Source organism: Purpureocillium lilacinum (assembly GCF_023168085.1).
Source record: "Purpureocillium lilacinum CBS 284.36 DNA, scaffold_7, whole genome shotgun sequence".
NCBI classification, from domain to species: Eukaryota; Fungi; Ascomycota; class Sordariomycetes; order Hypocreales; family Ophiocordycipitaceae; genus Purpureocillium; species Purpureocillium lilacinum.
The window spans coordinates 1861072-1886545 of record NW_027072117.1 but is presented as its reverse complement, the minus strand read 5'-3'; the positions used below and the strand labels follow the sequence as shown (position 1 = coordinate 1886545).

Here is a 25474-nt window from a genome sequence, read left to right as displayed (position 1 = left end):
GGCGCAAAAGGTGTTGGCGATGAAACGCTGGGTCGATTGAAGGGGGGGTAGTATGTACGTAAAATCAAGTATAAGTTGAATCATAAATTGGATCATGTGCATTGCCAGGGACAATACTTGCTCGAGTGGGACGCGGGCGTCAATTGCAAGTTGTAAGTCCGTCATTGTCGTGGGGCTGGGGTCTTCTGGATCTTGCATGAGGGTTGATGGACAGGGTGCTTCAGCGGGCGGCCTGCAAGCCCCACAATGACCTACGTCTTTTCAGCCTTGCCGCAAACATTACCACAACAGCGTCGAGAAAGCCAACCTCGTCGTCAAGGCTTCACCCTCCCACGGCCAGCAGCACCAGACCACTGTGCGATCACTCACCCAACCGAGGCGCGCCCACGCAGTCGCCATGGCCAAGCGACAGGCGTCAGAAGCCCTGGACGAGCTCGCGGGCGTCGCGTCGCCCGCCTCGAAGAAGTCGCGGACCACGGAGCTCGACTCGCCGCTGGCGCAGCAGCTCGAGTCGGACCAGCCGCAGGACAACAGCCGCGAGCCGCAGAACGGACGGATAGACGGCCGCGGCGATGACGAAGACGGAGACGACGACCTGATCGACGACGACACAGAGCACCCGCTGCGGGCTGCGATACGGCAGAACGCGCCCACCGAGGGCTACGACGACCTCTACCTCGACACCATCGACCGCAACGTGCTCGACTTTGACTTCGAGAAGCTATGCTCCGTGTCGCTGTCCAACATCAACGTGTACGCGTGCCTCGTCTGCGGCAAGTACTTCCAGGGCCGGGGCCCCAAGTCGCACGCCTACTTCCACTCCCTCGACGAGGACCACCATGTCTACATCAACCTCGAGACGCAGCGCGTGTACGTGCTGCCCGAGGGCTACGAGGTCAAGAGCAAGGCGCTCGACGACATCAAGTACGTGTCGGACCCGCGGTACACGCGCAAGGAGGTGATGGAGCTGGACCGCGTCGACCGCAAGAGCTGGACCCTCGCGGGCAAGCAGTACACGCCGGGCTTCGTCGGCATGAACAACATCAAGGAGAACGACTACCTCAACGTCGTGGTCCAGGCGCTGGCGCACGTCGCGCCCCTGCGCAACTACTTGCTCCTCGAGGACTTTTCGTCCAAGACGGAGCTCGTCCGCCGCTGCAGCATCCTCTTCCGCAAGATCTGGAACCCGCGCGCCTTCAAGGCCCACGTCTCCCCGCACGAGCTCCTCCAGGAGATCTCCCTGCGCTCCAACAAGCGCTTCACCCTCACCGCGCAGTCCGACCCCGTCGACTTCCTCTCGTGGTTCCTCAACAACCTGCACCTCGGGCTCGGCGGCTCCAAGACCAAGCCCGGCAGCTCCATGGTCCAGCGCACGTTCCAGGGCAAGATGAAGGTCGAGTCGCAGGCCATCACCGCCCGCGCCGACGCCGGCGACAAGCTGCGCTTCGAGGAGGCTGCCGACGTAAAGGTGGACATAGTGCGCTTCCTCCTCCTCACACTCGACCTCCCCTCGGCGCCTCTCTTCCAGGACGAACTCGAGAAGAACATCATCCCCCAAGTGCCGCTGACAACGGTCCTCGGCAAATACGACGGCCAGCGCGCGCAGGAGCACCACGCCCAGCGCAAGCGCTACCGCCTCCTCCACCCCTTACCGCCCTACCTGATGCTCCACGTCAAGCGCTTCTCGCAAAACAAGTTCGTCTCGGAGCGCAACCCCACCATCGTCACCTTCGACGCCCGCAACCTCGACATGTCGCCCTACGTCGAGCCCAACCCCGCCGAGTGGCCCCCCAGCGAGCCCATCTGGTACGACCTCGTCGCAAACGTCGTCCACGAGGCCGTCCGCAATAGGGAGGACGTGGCCGACACGGGCGAGGAGCGCAAGACGTGGAAGGTCCAGGTCAAGGACAAAGCTACGGGCCAGTGGGTCGTCTGCCAGGACCTCTACGTCGACAAGGTGCAGAGCGAGCTGCTGTACCTGGGCGAGACGTATCTGCAGATCTGGGAACGGAGGAGAGAGCCCAAGGGCAAGGGCAAGGAGAAGGCATAGACCGTAATGAAAAAAGACTCCCGCGACAGAGCCAACCTGGGTAGCCAACCCCAGCGAGAGGTGTATCCCGTGGTTGTAGAATATGTACGAATTACAGAGTACTGGTAAAGGGTTAATTTGCAAAGGTGCAAATGGTTAGTTGCACAGCCCGCCTACTGTTCGGAGCGATAACTAGCCATGCGACCAGCCGGCGCCCCCTAATTTTGCTGTAGAGACTCGGCGCGGGAGCGGCCTGTCTTGACGCTAACAGGCATCTCGCCGTGTCAACTAGAGAAAATAGGTCATGATGCCGCCACATGTTGCTGTGGTTGCTGTCGAGAACGACCAAGGTCATGGCAGTCACGCAGCTAGCACGACCATGATTCCAAGACCGTAAAGCCTCTTGAATTCGCTACTCCAGTAACGCAACAGCAAAGCGCTTCTTCCTCATCCGCCCGCTGCGCGCCCGAAGGCAAACCAACTCATAAGCTATGGTACATACATTTGCACGTTACATCCACCCGCCGCTCGAGCTACCCTCCGTTTCCAGGTAGGGCGGCACAAGGAATCACCTCCCCCTCGTGGCCAATCCTTCCCCTCCCCTCCGTACCCGTCCAAGGGTCGAGGGGTTGAAAGCGAGGGAAAACCAAATCAACAAGAGCAGATCTGGCCCATGGCGAGCCCTCCCCCGCCACAGTCGACCCGACTGCTCCCGGCTATATAGTGTACAACAAAGTTATCCTTCCATGGCCTTAATTTCCGCGGCCTTGAGTACGTTGTGCGCATAGCCCTCCATGAGAGTGCGCCACAATCGTCGGTGCTTCTATTCGAGAGGGATCCTCTGACCACCAGAGGACTGGCGCTTCTCGGTCTGGGTCTGGCTAGCCTTCTCGCGGCGTTGCTCGTCGATGGCGGTTCGCTGCTGAATACTGGAATCATGGCTCTTGAACTCGACTCGGGTGTTTTGTGGGAAGTTGAGCACGTGCTTCATGATTTCGCTTCGCCATAGTCAGCACGGGGCACCACCCCGGACAGTGAGGAGAAGGAACTTACCGAATCTTGAGGACACGGCCGCCGTCCGTTCGAGTCCAGATGCTGAGGATGTCCTCACCATTCCGCATGCTCAGGACGGCGCCGCAGACATCCTCGGACGCATCGCCAAACTGGTCGCCGATGAGAGCCAGAAGCAGGTCCTCCCAGTAGCGGTCCGCCACGCCCTTCTTCATGCGCACGACCCACTTGCCTCCCTTGCGGTTGACCTCGTCCTCCCAGACGGGCCGTATATCCTTCTTGAAAAGGTGGTAGTCGGACACCACGGGTAGGGCAGAGGGCCGCTTGAGGTGCCTGTAAACCTGCCAGAACTCCTCCGCCGTCTTGACGGACGCGATTCCGTGGAGCGTGTTCTCGTACTCGATGAAGCCGTGCGCCTTGGAGATCGGAGGACGGTACCAAAAGGACCACGCGTCTTTCAGCGGGTGGACCTCGGCGGCTCTCGCAGGGGCGGATGCCTTGGTCTCGGAGATGGCGGCCATGCTGGGCGCCCTGCCGACTGGTCTGGGGCCGTCCTTGGTGACGCTGGACTTGGCAACGGCCGAGCCCATGGCGCTGTCGAAGGGATTGCCGGCCGTCTTGGGCGTTTTGGCAGACCCAAACGATGCGAATGCGCCAGAGCCAAGGCCAAAGGCGCTCGAGGCGCCGCCTGTGGGGGATGTCAAGCCCGCCCCCGGCGTGTTGAAGGGGCTGGCTTTGCCGCCGTGCGACGACGTGTCACCGCCATGGCGGCGGGAGAAGGGAGCGGCACGGGACGAATCACCAGCGGAGGAGCCGTTGGGCCCATTCGATGAGGTCGAGAGTGAAAGCTTGCCGGAGCTGCAGGGGAAAGACATTAGCTGCTGCGCAGAGGCAGGCCGGGCGTGGGTCGCACGGGGGGAATTACTTTGTGCGACGGGTCCATAGATTGTTATCCATTAAGACTGGCTTGCGATCGCCTCTTCTCTAACGAACGGGCTTGACGACGGGCAACGGGCACCTCGAAGGGGGTTGGCGAGGGCCAAGTGGAAGGGAGCGACGAGGACGGGTCGTAGATGGCGGCGGTAGGGCGAGGCGAGAAGACGGTGGTCGGGTGGCTTGGACGTCGCCAGGGGCTTGAGAGAAGATGCGCGTGATGCTCTCTGGTTTATGCAGTTGGAGGAGCGGGAGGCGAGGGCGGGCGGCGGCGGCGGCGGCGCTTGCGGCGAGGGCGGCGCTTGGTCGGAAGCGTAGGAAGAGGTAGATTTGCGGGTAAGCTAAAGAGGCGATAGAGATAAAGGGTAGCAGTACCAGGTAGAAGTGGGTGATGTGTGTTTGTGAGGAAGCGGAATGTAGAACGTTGTTGTTTGTGGATCGATGGGGGGTTGTTCGAGGAGGTTGAGAAGAAATTCTGCGCGAAGTTGTGAGGCGCCGTATTTGGATGGAGCAAGTGGACAGGCGACCTTTCGGGGGGCTACCAATGGTCTGGGTGGGAACATGTCAGGCGCAGACCGTAGGTACCCTTGGGCGGCGGGTTAGGGTGGACTATACATCCATGGATTTGCTAGGTACCGTTACCGTTCAGGTTGGCATGCCCTCCATCCACTGGCGCCTGCCGGTGCAGCAGCCCCAGGGAGGTCGGGTCGCGCGGTGCGGGGGCCTGCCTGGCCGGGTGGCTCATCTCAACACCTAGGTGGGCAGCCTGCACCTAGTTGGGTGCCCACGGGCGGGCAGTTGCAGCGCATGGGCGCGGACAGTGCACCGGCATCAACTGAGGTGAGGGCGGTGGCTTCCAGCCGCTGGAGGCACCTTGGAAGGTACCTACAAAGTCAGCAGCCCCACAATTCTACCCCTACTGTAGCTCTGGCACCAGACACATTCACTTGACGTAATCCATGACCATTGACCTCCAGAAGTGCCTGTGAGGACCGCAACAAACAGCGACTGATTGATGATGGAGTGTCGGTCGCTTGTACGCAGTGCGAAACGTCACAACGCCCTGCGTAACTGTACCAGGACCTGCGTCAGCTGCTAGCAGCCGCAGTCGTAGAGTACGATACCTCGCGCGCCTTGAGGTGCTCTGGGTGCTCTGCCGAGCACCATTACTCGAACCAAGAGTCCGGTTCGGAACCAATTGTGCCACTCCATGGCACCAGGCCAAGCCCGCTTGGCCAAGTCCAGCCACCGCAAACGCCTGCCACCCAGGCGAGGGCATCATGATGGGTGGGTGGAACGGCGCTTTGCCTCCCAGGCGTTCGCGGGGCTCATCAGGGAGGGAACAGGCTGCTGCCGCCTCCTGAAAGTTCCAAACGGATGATGCCTCCACGGTGTGCCACGCGCCGCCAGTTCGACGCCATGCTCTGTTGGGTTGACCGCATCTCACCTTGCCCGCTCGGGTCATGGCCCCGGGATTTGCACGTCTGTCGCGTCAGAGCAGCTTGAACACCAACCGCGGCGACTGCTTTCAAGCCCTTTCCCCTTCTGCGGCCTGGCTGACCAACGTCTTGCGACGGCGCATGGCATTAACCCTCCCCCTCTGGCAAGCCCTGTCTCCCCGCAATCTGGGGCCGCCAGAGAGCAGGCCATTACGTACCCAGACTTGCCAGCTGCGCGGCCAACACGCCGTGAGACCCGAGTTGTCTGAAGCCGTTCCCCTGATGGTCAAAGTGATTGGTCGCGATGCAAGGGACTTTGCCCACGAGAATGACAATAGCGAGATTGGTCGGCGATCCCTTGACCTGGCGCAAGACGCGGCCGCAGTGTGTTGTTTCGGTCGAAAGCGGTGTCCGGGCACACGAATGAATCACCTGGATACTTATAGCACAGACAGATCAGTATTTTGAGATCCCTCTTCAACCATTGTCGCCTGGCCACGTATCGATCTGCCAGACTCCGTCGTGCGACGGGCGGGCACACACAATACTGTCATGGCCCGTGGCGTCAACAATTCAGGCCAGAGGGTCCTTCACGAAGCGCAAGAAATGTTTCCAACGACGCGACAAGGAATGCGCCCGTGAAGTTGGCCGTCGGAATCGAACATGCATGGAACAAGGTGGTGGTTCCAGGTGTCCGGCAGCAGGTGAACCGCATGCCCCACCCTAGCGAACGGCTCCCGCCTTATCGCCCCTCGCCCGCCTTATCGCTCCAAAAAAATTTCCCGGGCCCTTCAGCGTCCACCACCGTTGAATCTCGAGTCGCCAGCGACCGAACGACAACAATCCCACCAGTCCATTGTCGCAACCTCGCTCGCAATGGCGCCCACGAGAACCCGGACAGTCAAGAACAAGCACTCTGCCGCCAAGGCGGGTGCCGGCGGCGGCGGCGGCAAGGGAGGCGCGAAGCGATCCGCCACCGACGGCGTCTCCAAGCCCAGGTCCGGCAAGCCCAAGAGCGGCCCGCCCCAGGCGCAGCAGCTCAAGGAGAAGAACCGCGCCCTGCTGCAGAAGAAGCCCAAGAAGAAGACATACACCGAGGCCGAGCTCAACATCCCCACGCTCAACATGGTGACGCCCGTCGGCGTCGTCAAGCCCAAGGGCAAGAAGAAGGGCAAGGTCTTTGTCGACGACACGGTATGCGCAAACCTCGAACCTCTCCTCTCCGACCCCAGGAGAATTCATTGAGACGCAAACATGCTAACGCAATGCCTACAGGAGAGCATGAGCACGATCCTCGCCATGGTGCAGGCGGAAAAGGACGGGCAGATCGAGTCCAAGATGATCAAGGCGCGGCAGATGGAGGAGATCCGCGAGGCGCGCAAGGCCGAGGCCGAGAAGAGGGAAACTGAGAAGAACTCGAAGCTTGAGGATGCGAAGCAGTTGCTGCGCAAGAAGCGGAAGCGCAACACGGCCAAAGACGACGGCGACGAGTCCATCAAGAGCCTGACGTCTTCTGGCTCCAAGGCTTCCAAGCCCAAGAAGAAGGTCGCATTCGCTTGAGTCAAGGGGAACTCGTGTGGATCTCAACTGGCGTTTTGTTCGGCATAGTATGGCGCTCGGAGTTTAGCATACCATGGGTGGGAGGTTGTCCTTGAGGGAACAAATTTACGACAGCAGTTATATAAGTCTTCAATCAATGCAAAAGTCTCAACCACCAATCCATATCTTGTGCTCGGATTGTTCACAGCTTTGTATACAAAGTTTTTCGCAATACGTCTTTAAATTACTCGCTGTACGTAATATGTCTACTCTACTAATCTATGCGACCGTCTGCATCAATCTCCTGGTATCTCGTCTAGTCTTGCACGATGGCCAACTTGCGGCGCATCGGGTCGTAGTCGGCACCTCGAGATGCCTTGTCTGTTGTCCGCGCATCCTGAAGAGGTTTGACGCTGTCAAGGTCTACGTTGAAAGCCATGTGGTTGAGGAAGTTGCCAATCTGCGACCGGGAATGTTAGCTACGGGTCTTCTCTCGGTATCTTGAGCTGCAGACATACAGGACGAGGATGCCACCTGCTGCCACCATTCTCGAACCAGCAGAGATGGCCGCCGAGGGAAGTGGTGATGAGGATGGTACTGGGATTCTGACGGAATTCTTCGTACGGAAGCGCTTCGTTGACCGCGATCTGCGGTGTGTCAGCACGGCGATAAGCTCTCGGATGGTGTCTCACGTACCGGATCGTCGGTGGCATTGAGGGCTATAAATGGGATGCGAATTCCAAGGACCGCGTCCGTCGAGGAGGCGTCACGATAGTAAGCGTACTCGGTGGGATACCCCCAAGTTGGGCATCTAAGTAAGGCCTTGGTCAGTCACCTTCGCTCGCAGTGATGGACACATGGGGAGACGACATACTGGACTTCGCGATCAAACTCGTGAAGATAGGTGACTTTCTCCACAGCCGCAAGATCTAAGTCGGTAAAGGTCTCAATCTCCGTCTTGTGTCCTGAAATGAGCTGCTTCATGGCGGCTGTCCGGGGTCAGCAATGTGAGAATTTACAGGTACAATGGTCAATTCCTTACTGCCCATGACGCGGAGGTAGATTTCCCTGCCGACGAAGTTATTCTGCAGCATCTTGCTGGAGATTTCAAGGTTGAAGGGGTTCGAAACGACGACGGCAGCCTTCAGTAGGCAATTTGCGCCCTCTTCGCCGCAGTACTGGAGAGGTGTAAGCGACTATTAATAGGGTCGGGCGGTGCCGGACTTACGTTGGTGAGCATATTGGCACCGAGAGAGAACCCCATGCCAAATAACGGGCGATTGGGAAACTTCTCGTGCAGCCAGTTGATCGTCTGGCGCACATCCCAGGTGGCGCGGGCGTTGTAAAGCACGCCGCTGGAGATCTTGCTGCGGGCGCAGCCGCGCGAGTTGACGACACAGACCTCCCAGCCGCCCTCGCCTATCAAGGGGGCAATTACATGCCGCAGGTAGACCTCGTGAGAGCCGCCTGAGAGTCCGTGCAAAATCACGAGCATAGGCTTGCTGTCGTCCGAGGGCATGCTCTTGAACTGCTCGTCGGTAAAGTAGACAGTCCTCCGCGGCAACGTCTCATCCGTCTCCTCAAACGGCTCGACGGCAAAGTCTACGGCAAAGGTCCCCTTGTAAGTCTTGTGATCGGCCTCGAAGACCTTGCGGCGGTAGTAGACCTGCGGGCCGTGGGGCTTGGTCGCCGTCCACATGGTCTGCAGGTGGCCGTTGAAGAGCAGCGGGTTGAGATGGCATGGCGGCGTCGTCGATTCGCAGATCTTGAGGAGGTCCGTCTCGGTGCCGTCCTTCTGGCGAACCGGCCGCGGCGACGGCGCGTGAGTGAAGTTGATTTTGGCTCGTCCAAACCACTCCATTTTGAGGGTGGTGGCGATGGTGATGCTGCTGGTGAGTTGGTAGCGAGTCTATGACGACGGCTGTAGACCAAAGCGGCGAGGCTCTTTGGAACGAAGTAGGTGTGCGAACACCGCCAGAAACTGAGAAGGATCAAGATGTAACCCTTTCGAGCCACAGAAATCTCACAAAGGGTTCCGACGCAAAGAAAAAGACGCCCGAGAACGACAGGCGCAGGTAAATAGAAAGGGTATCGAGGTTGCACAAGGCGGCGGAGAACTGAGACACCGGCACTTGGGCAAGCAAGGTATAACGTGCGAAACCAAGCGTGAAGAGCCCCGGCGTCTATAGCCAAAAGCAGTCGAAAGGCCCGGCCGGAATCGCCGTAAACTCGACGTCAACCTTGGACCACACACCGAGAAACAATCCAGCGCCTGCGTCGGGGCATTCACAGAAGCCCGATGTCCGACTTCAGCGTTCGTTTCAGTGGACCGTGTGCCCGTTGCGGCGCCCCGACTCCACTGAGCACCGCCCTGCGAAAACGGCAAGTGCCGAGGCACGGGAGATTGGCATGCTGGCGGCGTGCACGCGTGCACGCGTGGCGGGGCTTGTCGGGAAACCGGCGCCTGTGGCTCCGACAAGCGACACAGGAAACTGGCCACGTCGACTCACGTGACTTGCTTCCACATGACCAGCGGCCAGGACTGCTTTGTCTGCCGCACGACTTTCCCATCACTCACTGTGCCAATGCCATACCGCTCCCTTCAGGGCAGCATATCCACCACCACCGCCCCTACAACCCGAGCACCCTTGCCCATACGATACTAAGCGTTAAGCGATGGCTTCGACTCGAACAGTGGTCCGCACGCGACGGCCGTCCTGGGCTGCGATGGCAAAGGGCTGAACCCCGGACAGCCGCGGCGAGGCGGACGCCTCGCTGGGATAACTACCACACCTGTGCTGCTCCGTGCCCCCGGCATCTGGGGCCATCATCTCCCGCGATCGATCCAGCGGATGCAATCGAAGGGGAGCCCGCCCGAGTCGCCAGTGGCATTTGAGCCCAACGTCGAGCGACCGTGTCGCCTCCTGCGGCAATTTGCGCGTCCAGCCTAGTCGCCAGAGTGGGCAGCGAGGCAGCTCAACCATGCCTATGCGAAGCTGCCACTCCTACGCGGGCATGTTTTCTCAGCCCGGAGGCCAGACTGTCCCTTCTTTAGAGAAGGCCATTTTGTCATGTTTGGACAGACGCTCGCTGTCGAGCCCGATACCATGGCTATTCCGGCAAATCCGGCCACTCGCTCCACTGGATACAGCGTGCCACTCGTCGATATTGTGATATCCCTTTCGCTCGGCAAGTCTGATACATGACAACCAGAACCGCTTGAACCGCCCGCCTCGGCCCAGCACGCCATGGCTTTTGGGACCCGTCTCCTTGCAGGACATTCGACAAAATGGGACAAGCCATGCAAGTTCCACAACAGGCAAAGCAAGACCTCCCGCCGGTGCGGCGGTCACTCTGGCCTTTTCGCTCTCGCAACGCATGAGTTTGGCATTCGAGTCTTGCTCCGACGCGTGCTGGCAACAGAGCACCGCTTTCTGGCCCTTGATGCTTCACGAATGTTCAGTTCAGCGCGCCCGCAGTCCGTTTCTGGATTGACCTCGAACCGGTCTCAGCAGGGGCAAAGATCACGGAGGAATCTTCGTAATAGATCCGAGAGGATCCGTATGTAGTGCTTTCATGCTCATCGAACGTGCAGTTGGGGGCGCTTGCTGGAAACGCTGGGTTGGATGATGCACGACGGGCTTTTTTGGCCGATGATTTCCTGGTGGCAACGGCCGGCAAAACAGAAGCTGCTGCCCAGCGCCAGCACCTGAAGGAGAGGGAAACATTTGCGAGGTGTCGGAGAAGACACCGGCGCGGGTGCAAGTGCGCAGGGGATGGCGGCGAGATGATTGATGGTGGACACGACAAACTGTCGTCCGTGGGGCTGAGTCACTCTGCAGCCAGCGTCCAAACGCGCTACACGTCTCTGCAGAGAGCCAGCCCAGCCTGAGGTGCTGCACAGGCGATGCCACCGAGCACCGACGCTCCCCGCTTTGCTTTCGGCATGGGCGACGACATTTTCAGACCTGCTCGATTGAAGCTGACAGCCAATAGGCATCGCCAGCACAGCATCGTCTTTCACGGCGTTTCTTTTTATCTGGCTGCCGGTTGGCCGGACGTCTTCGCCGGACAGCGGGTGCGGCGCGTTTTTTAGGGCCGACGCGGGCGGTGGTCGCAGGTGTCGGCTGGTGCTGGCGGGTGCAGGTGGTGCTCCAGAGCGGAGCGGCCTCCCCCATCCGCCCCCTGCCGCTTCGGCTAAGGTGCGGCCATTTACCCAAACGGCACTAAAACTCTACTTGGGGGATCCTGGAGCCGCCGCCGTGAGCCATCTGCCAGAGTCTCCACGTCGCCGTCGACATGCTGCCATGACAGACGCCGAGAGAACCGACCACCACGGACACCGGGCGCGCTCTGGCAGAGGAGCAAAGTCCTCGGACCGACCAGGGTCTCCGTCCAGGGAGTCCCGTCGCAGCCCGGACGCCAGCAGCCATCGCCGTCACTCGAGGGGCGAACACTCCGCACACGACAGACGTCGCTCGCGAGATCGCAGCCGCGAACGAGCCAGGCACCGCCCTTCCGAGTCTGCGCGCCGACCGTCCGAGGTGGAGGATCTCATCCCACGCTATCGGGCCAGCAAGGCGCGTCACGCCGACCACGAAGACAGGTCGTCTCGACGGAGCCGCAGCCGTGAACGCGTCTCTCCTGGCGCCAAAAGGCACAGAGACAGCAGCCGGTCTCCCAGCCATCATCACCGCAAGAGGTCAAGAAAGGACCACAGTCCGTCTCGACGCGACCGGGACCGCTCGAGAGAGTCTGATTCGAGAAAGCGGCGGCGACACTCCCCTCACGACCGACACGAATCATCCCATCATCGTCACAGCCATTCTCAGAGATCCCCCTCGCGATCGCACGATACCCATTCCCGCTCCCGACGACGATCCAGGTCCAAATCCCCCTCCCGACACGACCTGATACCGCGGAGGGTGGCGTCCAGGGAATCACGAGAACCGCGGCGACCGAGACCTGACCTGCCGCCACCCCCTCCCCCACGGACGCATCACTCGCGGAGCCCAACGCCAAAAATTGATCGCCGCCGTGATTCGTCTCGCTCTCGGACCACGGCTGCACGCTCTGACGCTTCCGTAGAGCCTGTACGATCAAGGGCTGGGAGAGAACTTTCCGAAGACCGTGACCGCCGGCCGTCGTCCCGGCACGGCCACCCTCGATCACCAGGGCCACCTGCTGAGCGGAGACACCGGCAAGGCTCAGCCGAACGCCCTCGATCATCTCGATCGGAAGTCGACGAAGAGATGGCATCGCGCAGCAGCTACCGTGGCGGGCACCCGGCGTACGCACAGAAAGGTCACTACGGCGACCCTCCGCGGTACTCACAGTCTCCTCGCCACTCATACCAAAACTCTCCGACAACGTCACCATACGGCTCTCATCGAGGAGGTTGGGCTGGCCAACACTCTCCTCCACAGTACGTGACAGGCCGAGCTGATCGCAGGCATAAGCCTGCTAAATCTCAGAGATATACTGACTTTTACAGCCACCACCCGCCCCAACCGCCTCATGGCCATGCAAATCACGGTCCGCCAAGTGGTCCATCCGAACACTACCACCCTCATCGCCAACAGTCACCCCCAATCTCGGCACCTACTGGTCCGACACAGCCATATTCTCAAGGAGGATATCGCGGCGGCCATCGTGGCGGTTCCTTCAGGGGAGGCTCTTTCGCAACTCCCCGTGGAGGATTACGGGGCTCTGGGCCTCCGAACCCACAATGGAACTCGGGGCAGCCGGGTCATGGACCGGATGATGGCAGCAGTCGACGGCCGAGTACAGCTTCCGAGACGCACGTTGGGAGTGACCGGAACGCCGCCACGGCGGGTGCTGGGCGTCAGACTGGTGACGCCCCAAAAGAGGCCGAGGACCTGAAGAAAGAGAAGGACGTCTCGGCGCCCCCGTCGAGACAGACGGGACTCAGTTCTGCATCGCCACAATCCGCAGGCCCATCCGGGAAATTCAGCTTCTCTTTCAAGCCGTCGTCGAAACCGACACCCATGGCCCCGAAACCGGAAATATCGCAGAAGTTCAATGCTGTGCCGCAGAAGAATGAACCGGAGCCAGGGCCAAGGGACAGTCGTGGCGACGACCGCGAGAGAGACAGAGAACGAGATCGTGAGCGTGCCCGCGACCGCGATCGCGAACATGAACGAGAACGGGAACGTGAGCGTGACCGAGCGTGGGAGCGAGAACGGGAGCGGGAACGGGAACCCCCTCGCGAGAGGGATCGTGGCCGTTTTCGAGAGCCGCCCCGAGGCGCGCCGACCGAACCGGCATCCGCCCGGGCCCGGCCTGACCTGCGCGATATGCGCGATGTGCCAAATGGCCCAAGATCAGCTCCGCGAATGCGCAAAGTCAAGAAGCTTGTACGCACCGCCAAGCCACGACCAATCTTGGAGCCAGACCTGGCCGCGTCTGAGTCGGTCTTCTACCGGAAACCTGGCAACGAGTCTGTGGTCGGCTCAGGCACATACGGGAAAGTGTTTAAGGGCCTGAACGTCTACACCAAAGGCCTCGTGGCACTCAAGAGGATTCGGATGGAGGGCGAAAGAGACGGCTTCCCGGTGACTGCGGTTCGAGAGATCAAGCTGCTGCAGTCCCTGAGACACACCAATATCGTGAATCTCCAGGAGGTCATGGTGGAGAAGAACGATTGCTTCATGGTGTTCGAGTACCTTTCGCACGACCTGACGGGCCTACTCAACCACCCAACCTTCAAGCTGGACCCCGCGCAGAGAAAGCACCTCGCGAAGCAGTTGTTCGAGGGGCTTGACTACCTCCACACGAGGGGCGTGCTCCATCGAGACATCAAGGCCGCCAACATCCTCGTCAGCAACGAGGGGATTCTGAAGCTCGCCGACTTTGGGCTCGCTCGCTTCTACGCGAAGCGCCATCAGCTGGACTACACAAACCGAGTCATCACGATCTGGTACCGATCGCCAGAGCTTCTCTTGGGGGAGACGCAGTACACCGCCGCGGTCGACGTCTGGAGCGCGGCGTGCGTCATGGTCGAGATCTTTACGCGGCGTGCCATCTTTGCCGGGGATGGCACGGAACTCAGCCAATTGGAGAAGATATATACCATCCTTGGAACTCCAAACCGTCAGGAGTGGCCCGGCCTGGTCGACATGGCATGGTTTGAGCTGTTGCGGCCAACAGCGAAGCGGAAGAACGTTTTTGCCGACAACTACCGAGACAAGCTGACGCCGGCGGCTTTCGATCTGCTCTCGTCGATGTTCCAGTACGATCCTGCGAAGCGTCCCACGGCCGCAGAGGCTCTGCAGCATGCCTATTTCACAACGGAGGAACCGCTACCGCGGCAGGCAATCGAGTGAGTATGATCCATTGGGTCTTTGTTGATCGGTGGCACTAACGCTTACAAACCAGGTTGGCGAGCATCGACGGCGACTGGCATGAATTCGAGTCCAAGGCTTTGCGGAAGGAAAACGAGCGCCGCGAGCGCGAGGCGAGACGGGCTGCTAGAGATGCGTCACGCGAAAAGGAGAAGAAGCGCGGTCCAGAAGGCGGGCAGCCGGGCCAAAGAGAGGCCAAGCGCGTTCACGTGGACAGTGGCGCGACGTGACGATTCGCTGGATCGCGTCGTAGGGCTTGACGAGGAGCCCCTGGAATGGCCCTTGGTGTCGCCCTCACCTTTGCAGTCAACGATCTCGATGACCCGGGGGCATCCACGATGAAAGACAGGGCCAGAGAGCAAAGGGGCGTGATGGGCACGCCATCGCAGAGCGCCTCGACTGCTGTAGCGATAGTGGTCAGAGTTGCGGGATCGGCAGCGAGGCCACCGCGATGGGGTCATGTACGGAATGAATGGAGAAAATCTCTACAAATCAAGCAACCAACCTGATGATTTGTGACGGTGAAGCGCCAGCGGTGCCCCTTGTTTCCGTGAACGGAAGACTGGTGGGTGGTAGCCGCTCCGAGGTATGGAAGGCGATGGGGGGTTGCCTTTGAAGCAGGCGTCTCCTCGCTCGCCTTTATGACGTGTGATGCTTGAGGTTCTCTCGACTGCCACCATGCGAGAGGGCATAGGCTCTCCCTAGTGTCGCTCGCAGAATTCCAACGCCCGGTGGTTGGCTCTTCCCAGTGGTCGTGTCAGCGGCGGTCTGTTGGAGAATGTCTTGGGACAAGAATGGACAACGTCGATCTTAGCCTCCTTTCTCAAGACACCTCGCCGCGCCGTCGCCTCAGCCCTTCGCGAGGCCCTCGAACCTGCCATGCCGGCCAGGCGGACTATTACCAGATGATGAGTATAAAGAAGAGCGGGCAGGGGGGCGGACGGGCGGAGGCCATCGAGATGGTCGTTGAACCGCAAGCCAAGACTTCCCAAGCGGGACTTTGATAGTCCTCATCACCTCCTATCCTATCTATCGCTGGTTCGATTATATCCCATATTTCTTATTTTTGACAACTCATCCAACGACGATAACAACAACAAAAACCCCGAAGCAAGATGAAGGTCTGCACGTCCACGCTCCTGGCCGCCTGCCTGGCCAGCACGGCGCTCGCCTGGCCGATGAGGCAGGCCACCCAGGCGCCGAGCGACCAGGAGGACAAGTACCAGACGGAGAAGCAAGACGCCGCGATGCTCAACGCGCTCGTGAACCACATGAAGGCCGGCCCGGGCCTCAACGCGACGGCACCAGCTGGAAACACCACGACGACGTCAGCAAGTGAGGGTAAGCCAGCCGGCGGCACGTTCAAGGAGACGACGCCGAACAGCAACGCGACCACGTTGCAGGTGCAGCCGTACAACTCGACGGCGGATCCGGCCGGAGTGGCGAACCCGCAGCAGCAGAAGGGCCACGACGCCAAGGAGCAGTATGCGAACGGCATGGTGGGCAAGATGGCTGCTGAGGCGCCGCATGTGCACAAGGAGATGATGTCTGGCGCTCCGACACTGGAGACTAAGGCTTTGCAAGACGCTTCTGATGAGCAGTGTGACTGCAAGAAGGAGGAGCGACGCGACGGTGGTGACATGGATATGATGGATGAGTCAAACATGGATGCGGACATGAACCCCGAAACGGAAACTTCGAAGCCCATGACCGATATTATGGGCGAGCAGGAGCAGAACGACATGGACAAGCGCATGGACTTTCCACAGGGCATGGACAGCGACATGCCTGAAGACGCCGACGATGCCCCCATCCTGGAGAAGCGCATCGAGCACTCGGACGCGGAAAACAAGATGACGGGCAACCACGACATCGCGCACCAGATGGCCTCCATGTCCGACTCTCACGGCGCCAAGTCGAAGCCTTCTTCCCCTTCCAATTCCTCCTCCTCCACCTCCTCCACCGCCCAACAACAGGAGAAGCAGGCCAGCACGCCCACCACCCCTGACGACAAGATGGCCTCGTCGGCAGCCGCTGCAGAAGCCCTACCCCGAGTCATGCTGACCGCCCCGTCGTCCAAGAAGCCGCTCAGCAAGCGCGAGATCGGCATGCTGGAGCGCTTCGCCAGCTACGTCCGGGACCTGATGGACGCGGGGGACGGCACGAGCGTGAAGCCGTCCAACAGCAGCGGCGGCGGCATGGCGAGCAGGGCGGTGGCCAGCAACAACAGCAACTCGACCGTCACGGCGGAGGACGAGCGGAGCGAGAAGATGGCGGAGATTCGCGAGGCCATTAGCGAGAAGATGGCGCAGGGGCAGAACATGCAAAAGGGTGACGAGCAGAAGGAGGAGAAGAGTAAGATGGAGAGGAGAGACATGTCCAAGGATGGCAAGATGATGATGACGGAGGGTGGAAAGGATGCCATGCCTGAAGGGAAGGCCATGGACAGCGAGGCGATGCATGAGACCCGCGATATGAAGCCCGATGAGAAGGCGTCGTCTGACGCGATGGACATGGAGGGTGGCATGGCGGACAAGCACACCCCCATGCCCATGCACATGCCCAACGACAAGATGAGCCAGACGCACGGCATGGACGAGAAGATGATGCCCGAGGCGATGGACATGCACATGGAGTAAGCCACGAAGGTAGGCGGGCTGAAAGTGTGGTGAGGAGTTGAGCTGGCCTCGGCTCCTTGAACTGCTTAGGTGATTGATGCGGTGTACAATGAACAAAAACAGATATCCAGGGCCTAGGAAAGATAAGATACTTGATAGTGTAAAGTACTCGCTTGACACCTCTATTCTACTTGCCACTGTAGTCATATCGAACATAGCCCTGGGCTGTGGTGTCCGCATTTGGCGTACGGTTCTCTGGCGGGTCTGTTGTGAGCCGGCTCAAGTTGGTTATGGATGGGTGTAAGTCCGATAGCTCATGGATGTGATGCCGTCCACATCATGTCAAAGCGTCTTTGGCCATCCTTGCCACCACTCAATTGGCAATATATCAAGAAGCGATCCTGTAAATGAACGGCATCGTCAAGCAGTTCAACTTTTTTTTATTCCTTTTTTGTTCGTTTTACAGTTTCCCAAGTCCTCTCATCCACCTTACGTTCCCTTCCTTGCCTCCTCCTCCCCCTCCTCCCTCGGCGCCCCAAACCCAACCCCCAGCACAAACAGCGCCCTCACCAGCGTAATCACCGCATACGAGCCCACCACGCCCACATCATCATCCGTCCAGGTGCTCGTGCTGCCCAACCTGCCGCCCACGCGCAGCGCCTCGTACGCGCCGCTCAGGGCCGCCGCGTCGGCGAGCAGCAGCGCGGCCTGCAGGGCGCGCCACACGCGCAGGTCCGTCGACAGGCGCGGCAGCGCGGCGGCCAGGGCGGCGACGGCGAGCGCCAGCCCGCCCGCCTGCCGGTAGACGAAGGCCTGGGACGGGTCGTGCGCGGCGGAGGGCGCCATGGCGGTGGCGGCGACGGAGGGGGTCGCGAGGTGCAGCCATGCGCCGTAGAGGGCCGTGAGGGGGTCGAGGTAGAGGAAGAAGAGGACGTAGGGGCGGGGCACGACGGAGGTGGTGTTTGGCGGAAGGGGTGGTGGTGACGGAGACATGATGGTTGAGATGTTGTTGATAGTGTGTTGTCTGGTTTCTCGAGTTGGCTGAGTGAGAGCGTTACTCGGTCTTGTTATGGCAGAGAGATAGTGCGGATGTCGTGAGTGTGCTTCTATCAAGGTATATTGGCTTGAGTGAGAGAGTGCATTTGTGTGTCTAGATGGTTGAGCAATACAGACAAGAAACGGCAGAGGCTCTCGCATAGGGCCGTTCACTTAAATAGACAATCCCACAACCCATGCCCTTCCGCCATTCTCTTTCTGCCTAGGCAAGTAGCCCGTCTCACCCGCGCGTGAACGTTCCAGAGCCAACACAAGTGCCATATTCACGCTGGGCCTACCTATGCACGTATGTGTGCAGTGCGATTAACCTCGTCGCCCGCGTGCCGGCTAGTGCTGACACGGGCTGGCGCAGCAGCCTCCGTCGCGACACACGGCCCACGACGACCATTCATTCACTAGTGACGGTCCGGCTCTCCGGAGGATGCACGATTTGAGTCAATCGCGGGCGCCACGGAGCGGCGAGTCTCCGTGAAGCTCCCTCGCTTGCGGCCTCGACTCTCGGCCGAGGCCCATCGTCAGTCACGGCGTGAATGGCAAAAGATATTTCTCAACGCACGCGCTCGGCGTGCCGTCTCTTCCCTCACGCTACCATGTATTCTCATAAGTCGTCACATCAAATCATCAGCAGTCGCTGTGGCATGCCAGCCTTGGAGCCGTGTAAATAACCGCCCAACGCCGAGTGAGCAGAGCTCTTTTTAGATCCTCTCATGCCGCCTTATTGGCGCCCTTGCCCTTGAAATCAGTCGTCTTCAACAGGTGCCGGAGGCTTCCTTCGGCCCGGCCTTCTTGCTTCCCCGTCTGTCCCCACGCTATCCAGCTGCTCAGGGCTGCCATGATGCCGCTCCCTGTTCCGTCGTCCTGCACCGATGACATGGACCCCTTTGCCAGAGGCGCATTGCCGTCCGTGGGAGGCGCAGGCGAAGTCTTGTGTTTGCCGTTGTGTATCGTCTCCGGCGGTTGTTCTGAAGCCGTTCGCAGCTCCAACTGGCTGGTCGAAGCCTGCGGCAATGCCAGATCGCTCAGGAGCCCCGGCGCCGACGTCCGTGTGTTTGACCCATCCGTCGTCGCCACATTCTGCTTTGAGCCATCGATGAGCGCCAACGATCCCGACGGCCGTCTTGTATGATTCCTGGACGGCGCCTCGCCATCTTGAGCATCGGCACCATCAGACGTGCCCCGCGACGATGCAGAAGGCGATGAGTGTGTAGATTCCTTTCTTACTGCCCGCCCGCGGACCTCGTCGGCGAGTTCCGAAGCAGACTTCTTCTTCGTCTTGTCGTCGTCAGAGGACCGGCTGGACGACATGATGGTCTCGAGAGTGCCCATGGCGCGGCTGTTTCTCCTGCCGGCATGTCTCCTCTTCCTCTGCCGTCCCATATTCCTCTCGTCATCAGACGACACGACTTGCAGCGTCGGCCCCGGCAGCTCCTGGTTCTGGTGTGACGCTGCGAGAAACGACGTGCCGGACCCGTGCGGCGCGTAGTGGACCTCGTACTGGTTGCTGAGAGAGTACCTCGACCGCGCACATATCTCAGCAATACGGTCCAAATCGGCGTTGATGTCGGCGCTACCAGTCTGCGACTCCAAGTTGGCCATGAAGCTCTTGAAGCTAAACGCTTCCACCGGCGGAAGCCGTGCTTCTCCGTGCACGTGGTCGCCCGAGGGTCTCTTGGTGCGTGCCCGTGCCATTGTGCTTAGCATTCCATTCCCGGCGGAGGCGACCTTGCTGGCGAACGGGAGCCCTCGACTGAGGCCTGTTCCAGTCCCGCCCGCGTCCGACCCAGACACGGCCCCACCTTGGAAGATGCCACCCGACCTCGTCGAGGCAGCGGGCCGGCTCGGCGCCGGTGGGTGGTAGCTGCGCACGATGACGGGCTCCGAATAGGTGCTGCTCTGCGCACCGGTGGACTTGGCGTATCGGTGTCGGCTTGGGTAGTGGCTGTTGATCTCGCGGAGAGCCGAGGTGCGGTTCTCAGCCGTGGAGTCGTCGACGGGAATAGGTTTGCCTTCGGCGGTAGAGGGCACGAGACTGGTCGAGGACGGGTTGGCCCGGAAGGGTCTCGTGAAGGAAAAGGGGAAGGGGTCGCGGCGTGGGTCGCTTGGGTTAGCCGGACGGGTGGGCGAGGCGGTGGATGACGGCGGGTTGTGGCGAGAGCTGGCGTGAGGCGAGGCGGCCGAAGATGAGGCGGGCATGGCGGCGGTGAGTGGGCATCGGCCGCGTACTTATAGATGTGCAATTATTTCCCACGAAGGCTACTGTATCGTGTGCTTCACAAACGCATCGGGAGTGCCGTGCGTCTCGCCCTCGGACCGATCTGCAACAAGGCACCCGGAAGACGAGCGTGCGGACGGCGACTGGTTCGCACCGGGGGGGAGCAGCAGCGGGAGCAGGAAGCAGGGGGCGTAGGCCGTCTCAGGGCATGGTTCGCACGTCGATATCCACGGCGATGCACGACGAGACGAATCGCCGGTACGGCGCGTGCCTCTGCGCAGTGTGTGCGTGTGCGGTGCGTGCGTCCCGAGCGAGGCAAGAAGGAGGGGCGTATGCCGTTCTGTTGGACGTTGCTCGCTCGGCCGGGCGGGCGGTGGAGCTCTGGGGGAGCTGCGTGCTTCGGGAGCGGCGACGACACAACACGACACGACCCGACCCTATGGCGGCTGCAGTCGTGCGATGGGGAACACAGGCTCCGTTCGGGCAGCGAAGCGAGCCGTTGCGCGAGGGCCCAAGCGAGACAGGACGACGACGAAACACGACCGTCGCGGGGGGAGGGGGGATTGGGGGGAGTGGGATGAAGAAAGCAGAGACAGGACCGGACAGACAGGCGACAAGCGAGACGAGACAAGACACGACGAGGCTCGCACGCACGCACGCAAGGGGACTCGCTCGACAAGCGCAGAGTGAGTGGGTGCTGCTGCAGGACAATGCCGGGGCCGAAAAACGTGGTGGGCGGTGGAGGGGCTGGGCTGCGTGTGCGCGCGCCGCAAGCAGCAGCATGCAAGGTGTCGTGGCTGTCGTCCAAGCGTCTTGCTTTCGGTCAGAGGCCCACGGTGAAGCGGAGAGAGAGAGAGCGGGGGGAGGGGTGGTGGAGGTGGTGATAGTGAGGTGGAGGTGGACAGCGAGGCGACGAGAGAAGACGGGGGAGAGGGGGGGACTTGCAATGCGGAGGTGAAGATGTGCGAATTACAGGTACCTTTTCCTTGTCTCCCGTCATGGCACTTGCAATTCCTCATGCCGCGAGTTCGGCGGCGTGCTGGCGTGCTGGCTGGCTGGCTGCAACCACCGCCACTAACACGCCCGCCCGCATCCATCTTCGTCGCCGACGCCCACTGAAAAGCCGCCCGCAGAAACGGACTCTCAAGGCGACGACAGCGCATACCCAGGAGGCAACTAACCTAAGGCGCCGTAGAGTTTAGCGCACTGCCGACACGCCCCCCCTCCTCACCTCTCACTCTCATCATGGTCTGCTCTCTCCCCTCCGCAGCCGGACCGTCAGTCGTGTGCCGCCCCAATTGGCTGCTTGCCGCCCGCCGTCCTTTTCCCATCATGGGCCGGGGGGGTCTCCACGAATTGACCATCGACGTGTCAAGCCGACAAGAAATCGAGGTGCGCGCATTCGTCGGTTTTCTGTTCTCCCTCCCATGCCCATGCCCACCCCCTTCCCTGTCTGATTTCTGGCCGCTGCGACTGGACAATTCAGTTCCTGCGCGGCGACGTTCTGTCTGTCTGCGCTGCGTCTCGTGCATGGGTGCTTCCTGGGCGTTCTTCAAGTATCACGACCGGTCTCGCTCTGTCTACCTGAGGCAATGCTGGCTGTCGTCTCCCCCCGGGTTTCTCTCCTCTCACTTCAAAGAGGAAGGAGGACGCCCAGGGCAACCAAGCTGAACTTGGGACGCAGTCTTTTGGCGATGCCGTACAGACCTACCTTACGTGGAAGGTGGGCATTTGTATGATGTACCTTGGTCTCCGTATCGCTTCCTCGCGAGACGAGGGTCCTTCTCATGCGGCCGACGGGCCATCTTCTCTGGCGCAGTAGCAGCAGCCATGCAGTGCAGTGCAAGAGATGTCTCGTCGCCGGAAAGGGCCCTGGCGAGAGACATGCGACCAGAAAGACCCCCAGATCCCGCCGCAGAACCAGCTCGTCGGCGCCGTGCTGAGACATTCGGCAGCCGGCCCGACCGTCGAGCGGCAGCGGTCCCAAGCGACTGACTGACTGAGGTGACTGACCCATCCATTCATCTCTCGCTCGTCTGCTGCAGCAGTAGAAACGCACCAGCTGCAGTCCCCCCCCTCCTTTCTCCTGCAAGCGCCACCGTCAATCGCCAAGCGTCTCCGACGAGGGCATGCGAGCTGATCGGCTGGGCGGCGCTCCCATCCCCTCCCAACCATCTACGGTGCGTCTGCTGCCACCGCCCGCGCAAGATACTACTACCCACGTTGCTGGTGCGTTGCAGACCGGGCCTCGACAAATAAGCTGGCGAGACGTAGCACGCACCGCCTCGTCGTTGAACCAGGTCAGCTAGGTGAGGCACACGCTCACGACACCGAGGGCCTTGATGAGCAGCCAAGTGACCAATGTGGCTCTGCCGCGGCCATCCATGCCTACCGAGATCTGACCGCTCCGATCGATTGAGTCAGTTTTTCGCATGGACAGCTTCACCGCCGTAGCATCGATGGCACGTCATGTACCGAGAACTTAATTCACATGGGACTTGACGAGCTGCAGTGAAGCACCACGTTACAGCCAAACAGTGAAAGCATAGGCCACCGCCATGCACCATGATGGGACCCATTGAATAAGCTACCAGGAAAGCTAACCTCTGGAAGGCGCCAGCTTGAAAAGAATCCAGATATCACCCATTGAACTCCAATTTCTCACTCGTCGCTCGTCTCGACTTCAACCCACCGTCATTGCTCAGTCGGCCGTACTTCGTGTATCTCATCAGGCCATCAAGACCCCGTGTGCGTGCGGGCGTCCGTGCTGCTACCGAAACGTGCCGTCTTAGCGAGTCGGCTGCACGATCGTGCCGTATCCTTGGCCGCCCGTCTGCACGTTGTCCGAGTAGACGCCGGGCGCGCGGCTGGTTGGGTAGCGCCCTTCATGAGCCTGCTCCCGACGATCATAATAGATGTACTCGAGGTAGAAGGCGTGAATGTGGCCCGGTAGGTACCCGAGAATTGTCAAGCAAATGTTGATGAGCAAGTCTGCGACGTGTCAGCGGCTACCGACAGGACAAGAACAGGTAACGAGGCAGCTCACCCATGCCACATCCTGCCACTGCCCACACTCCGATAGGAGGGACTGTAAGAGACGTTAGCGGCGCGCTCCCGTTGGGGCCTGCCAAAGCTGAGGCGTACAGAGGATGGTGATGAGTACGATGAGGATGGCGGACGCGACACCCATGATGACGTTGGAAGCGCGGTTCGGTGTGGGGGATAAACGATGTATGTGTGTGGTGTCTGCGTCTAAACGGTCTTGTAGCGTTGAAGTCGATGCTAGGCTTCGGTAGTGGCAATCGCGAATGTTGCAGTTCGATACTCGACTCGACTGTATTGGCGCGGGTTCGTGAGAATCGTGAGGGGTTCAAGGGCGTCGTGTGTGAGGGGGAACGCTTGCAGGAGAGGCGATGGCGCGTAACGTGATTGCGACGACGACTACGCGCCGAGACTCATCCCGTGCAGGCAGGCGAGACCTCCTCGTTCGATACCTGCCTTGGAGTGACGTGGTGCACCGTTCAGCCATGAAGAGCATGACGTAAGGCGCACGTGCCGCCGGCTACCGCTTCCGCCTCTCGGAGCGGATGCGCCGTGGCGCCAACTTTGAGAGAGCTATGGACAGCCGCTGGCCAAAAAACAAAAAAGTCAATTGGCTTCCTGGAGATACCGCAGTGGTATAGACGTCAGCAAACAGGAGGCGAGCTGCCGCTACTGAGCGAGCCGAAACCAGGAGACGTCGACTTCAACCGTCGCAAAGATCCGGGTGATAGGACGCCGGCGGACTGGTGCCACCGTGGCGGCCTCATCGTCTGCGGCTTCCTGCACAGATAGTTGGTACTTGGTAGCCACATCCACAGCGGGCTCAACCTCGTCGACAACCCTGATATCGCCCGGTATTGGTACGCAGCGCTCTTCAAGTCCCTCCATTCGTGAGCGAAGCGCTCGCCCTGAAGCTGCTCGAATAATCATCACATGCCGGGGAAGGTACTCAAGCGCGGCGAGATGTGATAGCCTGCGGGGAACAGGCTGCCTCATGCTGCGCCGCAGTTCTGGGGCCTCCCAGGCAAGGGGTTCATACATCGCGCCCTAGGCCGCGGAGGCGAGGCGCGGTGCCTGCTCGCCGTCAACCGAAAGGCAACGATGCACCTGGCGCCTGCGGCCTGCAAGGCGAATCCGTGCCACCGTTCAGTGAAACAACGTCTGCCTCGAGTCGCCGTAACGGTATTTTAGTTGGAGAGCACGCGAGATGGCGCTTCAGACCCGGCAGTATGCCCCCCGGATCACGCATGCAAGCCGCCGTGTCCCGGGACTGTCTGAAGTCCGTATGAGTACGGAGTATGTACTGCGTACTTCGTACCTGGTCGGAATGGTCTTCAGCGTTCCCGCGGTTGCTGGAAGCCTGGTCCAAGGCCCCGGGAACCGCCGTTGGTGCGACCTCGACCTTGCAGATCCGATGGCTCCGGGAACGAACTGCCACCACGCCGCGAGCGCTGCCAGCATGGATCGAGTCGTCCGACGCGCAGGGGTCCGTGCCGCGCTTGGTCTGTGCCCTCTCCCGTACGGGTAGGTCACGGTGACGCACCCGTTGTTGTGCGCTCAACAGCTTTGAGGCTTGCTTGCTTGCATAGGACAGCTCTTGGTCGATGCCCGGCGCCACAAGGTCGACAAGCGAGATGATGAGCACCACGGGCCACTTGCCTGGTCAGGTCAGCACGAGAGATCCCCTCCGTCGTCTACGGCGTAGGCAAGCTAGATGTTGTCTTGCCCGACGGACGTCGTCGTGCTGATGAGGGCGTGAACGTGCGTCGTCGTGCCCCAACAGCTCGAACCAGCCCGTTGCCAGTGCGCCGGGTCAGCATCCGTAGGCCGCTAGCGGGCTCGCGCCTTTTCCGGGGCGCTGCCATAAGGGGCGCGACCGCTGGAACCGCAGAAGCTAGAAGCGGCAAGCCCCTGGCGGCAGCGGGTGGTGGGCGAGCTCTGGTGCGCAACGAGGTGGGCGAGGTGATGGAGGGTGGCTTTGGGTGGATTCCTCGGGCAGGGGACGGCGCTAGGCCCTCCCCAGCGAGGCAGGGTCCTGGGCGCCGTGGCGTTTCACACCTGCGAGTCGTCCATGTACTTTGCGGATGGATGGATGGCATGGCATGTCCGGCGGAGATAGAGACGACGACAACGTCGAGGAGAGAAGACTACTCGATGCCGTGCGTGCGACGGGAAGGCGATCAATCGACCGTGCTGCATCCCCCGCGGGCATCGCGCAGCTTTCTTGTGCC

General features: G+C 60.6%; 9 protein-coding genes across 9 annotated transcripts; 4 read left to right on the top strand and 5 right to left on the bottom strand.

The window, feature by feature from the left end:
* Positions 1–397: 397 nt before the first annotated feature.
* On the top strand, positions 398–2050 carry PLICBS_009462 (uncharacterized protein; the record flags this gene model as incomplete). Its single annotated transcript, XM_018325072.2, has 1 exon — positions 398–2050. The coding sequence occupies one exon, from the start codon at positions 398–400 to the stop codon at positions 2048–2050; it is 1653 nt and encodes a 550-aa protein (XP_018176466.2).
* Positions 2051–2852: 802 nt separating this feature from the next.
* On the bottom strand, positions 2853–3915 carry PLICBS_009461 (uncharacterized protein; the record flags this gene model as incomplete). The annotated part of the gene is made up of 2 exons (XM_018325071.2): positions 2853–3027; positions 3083–3915. The coding sequence occupies 2 exons, from the start codon at positions 3913–3915 to the stop codon at positions 2853–2855; spliced, it is 1008 nt and encodes a 335-aa protein (XP_018176465.1).
* Positions 3916–6288: 2373 nt separating this feature from the next.
* On the top strand, positions 6289–6972 carry PLICBS_009460 (60S ribosomal subunit assembly/export protein; the record flags this gene model as incomplete). Its single annotated transcript, XM_018325070.1, has 2 exons — positions 6289–6606; positions 6688–6972. The coding sequence occupies 2 exons, from the start codon at positions 6289–6291 to the stop codon at positions 6970–6972; spliced, it is 603 nt and encodes a 200-aa protein (XP_018176464.1).
* Positions 6973–7267: 295 nt separating this feature from the next.
* On the bottom strand, positions 7268–8812 carry PLICBS_009459 (uncharacterized protein; the record flags this gene model as incomplete). Its single annotated transcript, XM_018325069.1, has 6 exons — positions 7268–7411; positions 7470–7598; positions 7648–7762; positions 7826–7940; positions 7994–8129; positions 8180–8812. 6 exons carry the CDS (start codon positions 8810–8812, stop codon positions 7268–7270), a joined length of 1272 nt encoding a protein of 423 aa, XP_018176463.1.
* Positions 8813–12714: 3902 nt separating this feature from the next.
* PLICBS_009458 (kinase subunit of RNA polymerase II carboxy-terminal domain kinase I) lies at positions 12715–14545 on the top strand (the record flags this gene model as incomplete). Its single annotated transcript, XM_065601637.1, has 3 exons — positions 12715–12723; positions 12801–14293; positions 14350–14545. 3 exons carry the CDS (start codon positions 12715–12717, stop codon positions 14543–14545), a joined length of 1698 nt encoding a protein of 565 aa, XP_065457709.1.
* An 885-nt stretch (positions 14546–15430) lies between these two features.
* PLICBS_009457 (uncharacterized protein) lies at positions 15431–16954 on the top strand (the record flags this gene model as incomplete). Its single annotated transcript, XM_018325068.2, has 1 exon — positions 15431–16954. The coding sequence occupies one exon, from the start codon at positions 15431–15433 to the stop codon at positions 16952–16954; it is 1524 nt and encodes a 507-aa protein (XP_018176462.2).
* A 468-nt stretch (positions 16955–17422) lies between these two features.
* PLICBS_009456 (uncharacterized protein) lies at positions 17423–17926 on the bottom strand (the record flags this gene model as incomplete). Its single annotated transcript, XM_018325067.2, has 1 exon — positions 17423–17926. The coding sequence occupies one exon, from the start codon at positions 17924–17926 to the stop codon at positions 17423–17425; it is 504 nt and encodes a 167-aa protein (XP_018176461.2).
* A 768-nt stretch (positions 17927–18694) lies between these two features.
* Positions 18695–20182, bottom strand: PLICBS_009455 (uncharacterized protein; the record flags this gene model as incomplete). Its single annotated transcript, XM_018325066.2, has 1 exon — positions 18695–20182. One exon carries the CDS (start codon positions 20180–20182, stop codon positions 18695–18697), a length of 1488 nt encoding a protein of 495 aa, XP_018176460.2.
* A 2807-nt stretch (positions 20183–22989) lies between these two features.
* Positions 22990–23391, bottom strand: PLICBS_009454 (uncharacterized protein; the record flags this gene model as incomplete). Its single annotated transcript, XM_065601636.1, has 3 exons — positions 22990–23192; positions 23248–23289; positions 23346–23391. 3 exons carry the CDS (start codon positions 23389–23391, stop codon positions 22990–22992), a joined length of 291 nt encoding a protein of 96 aa, XP_065457708.1.
* Positions 23392–25474: the final 2083 nt, after the last annotated feature.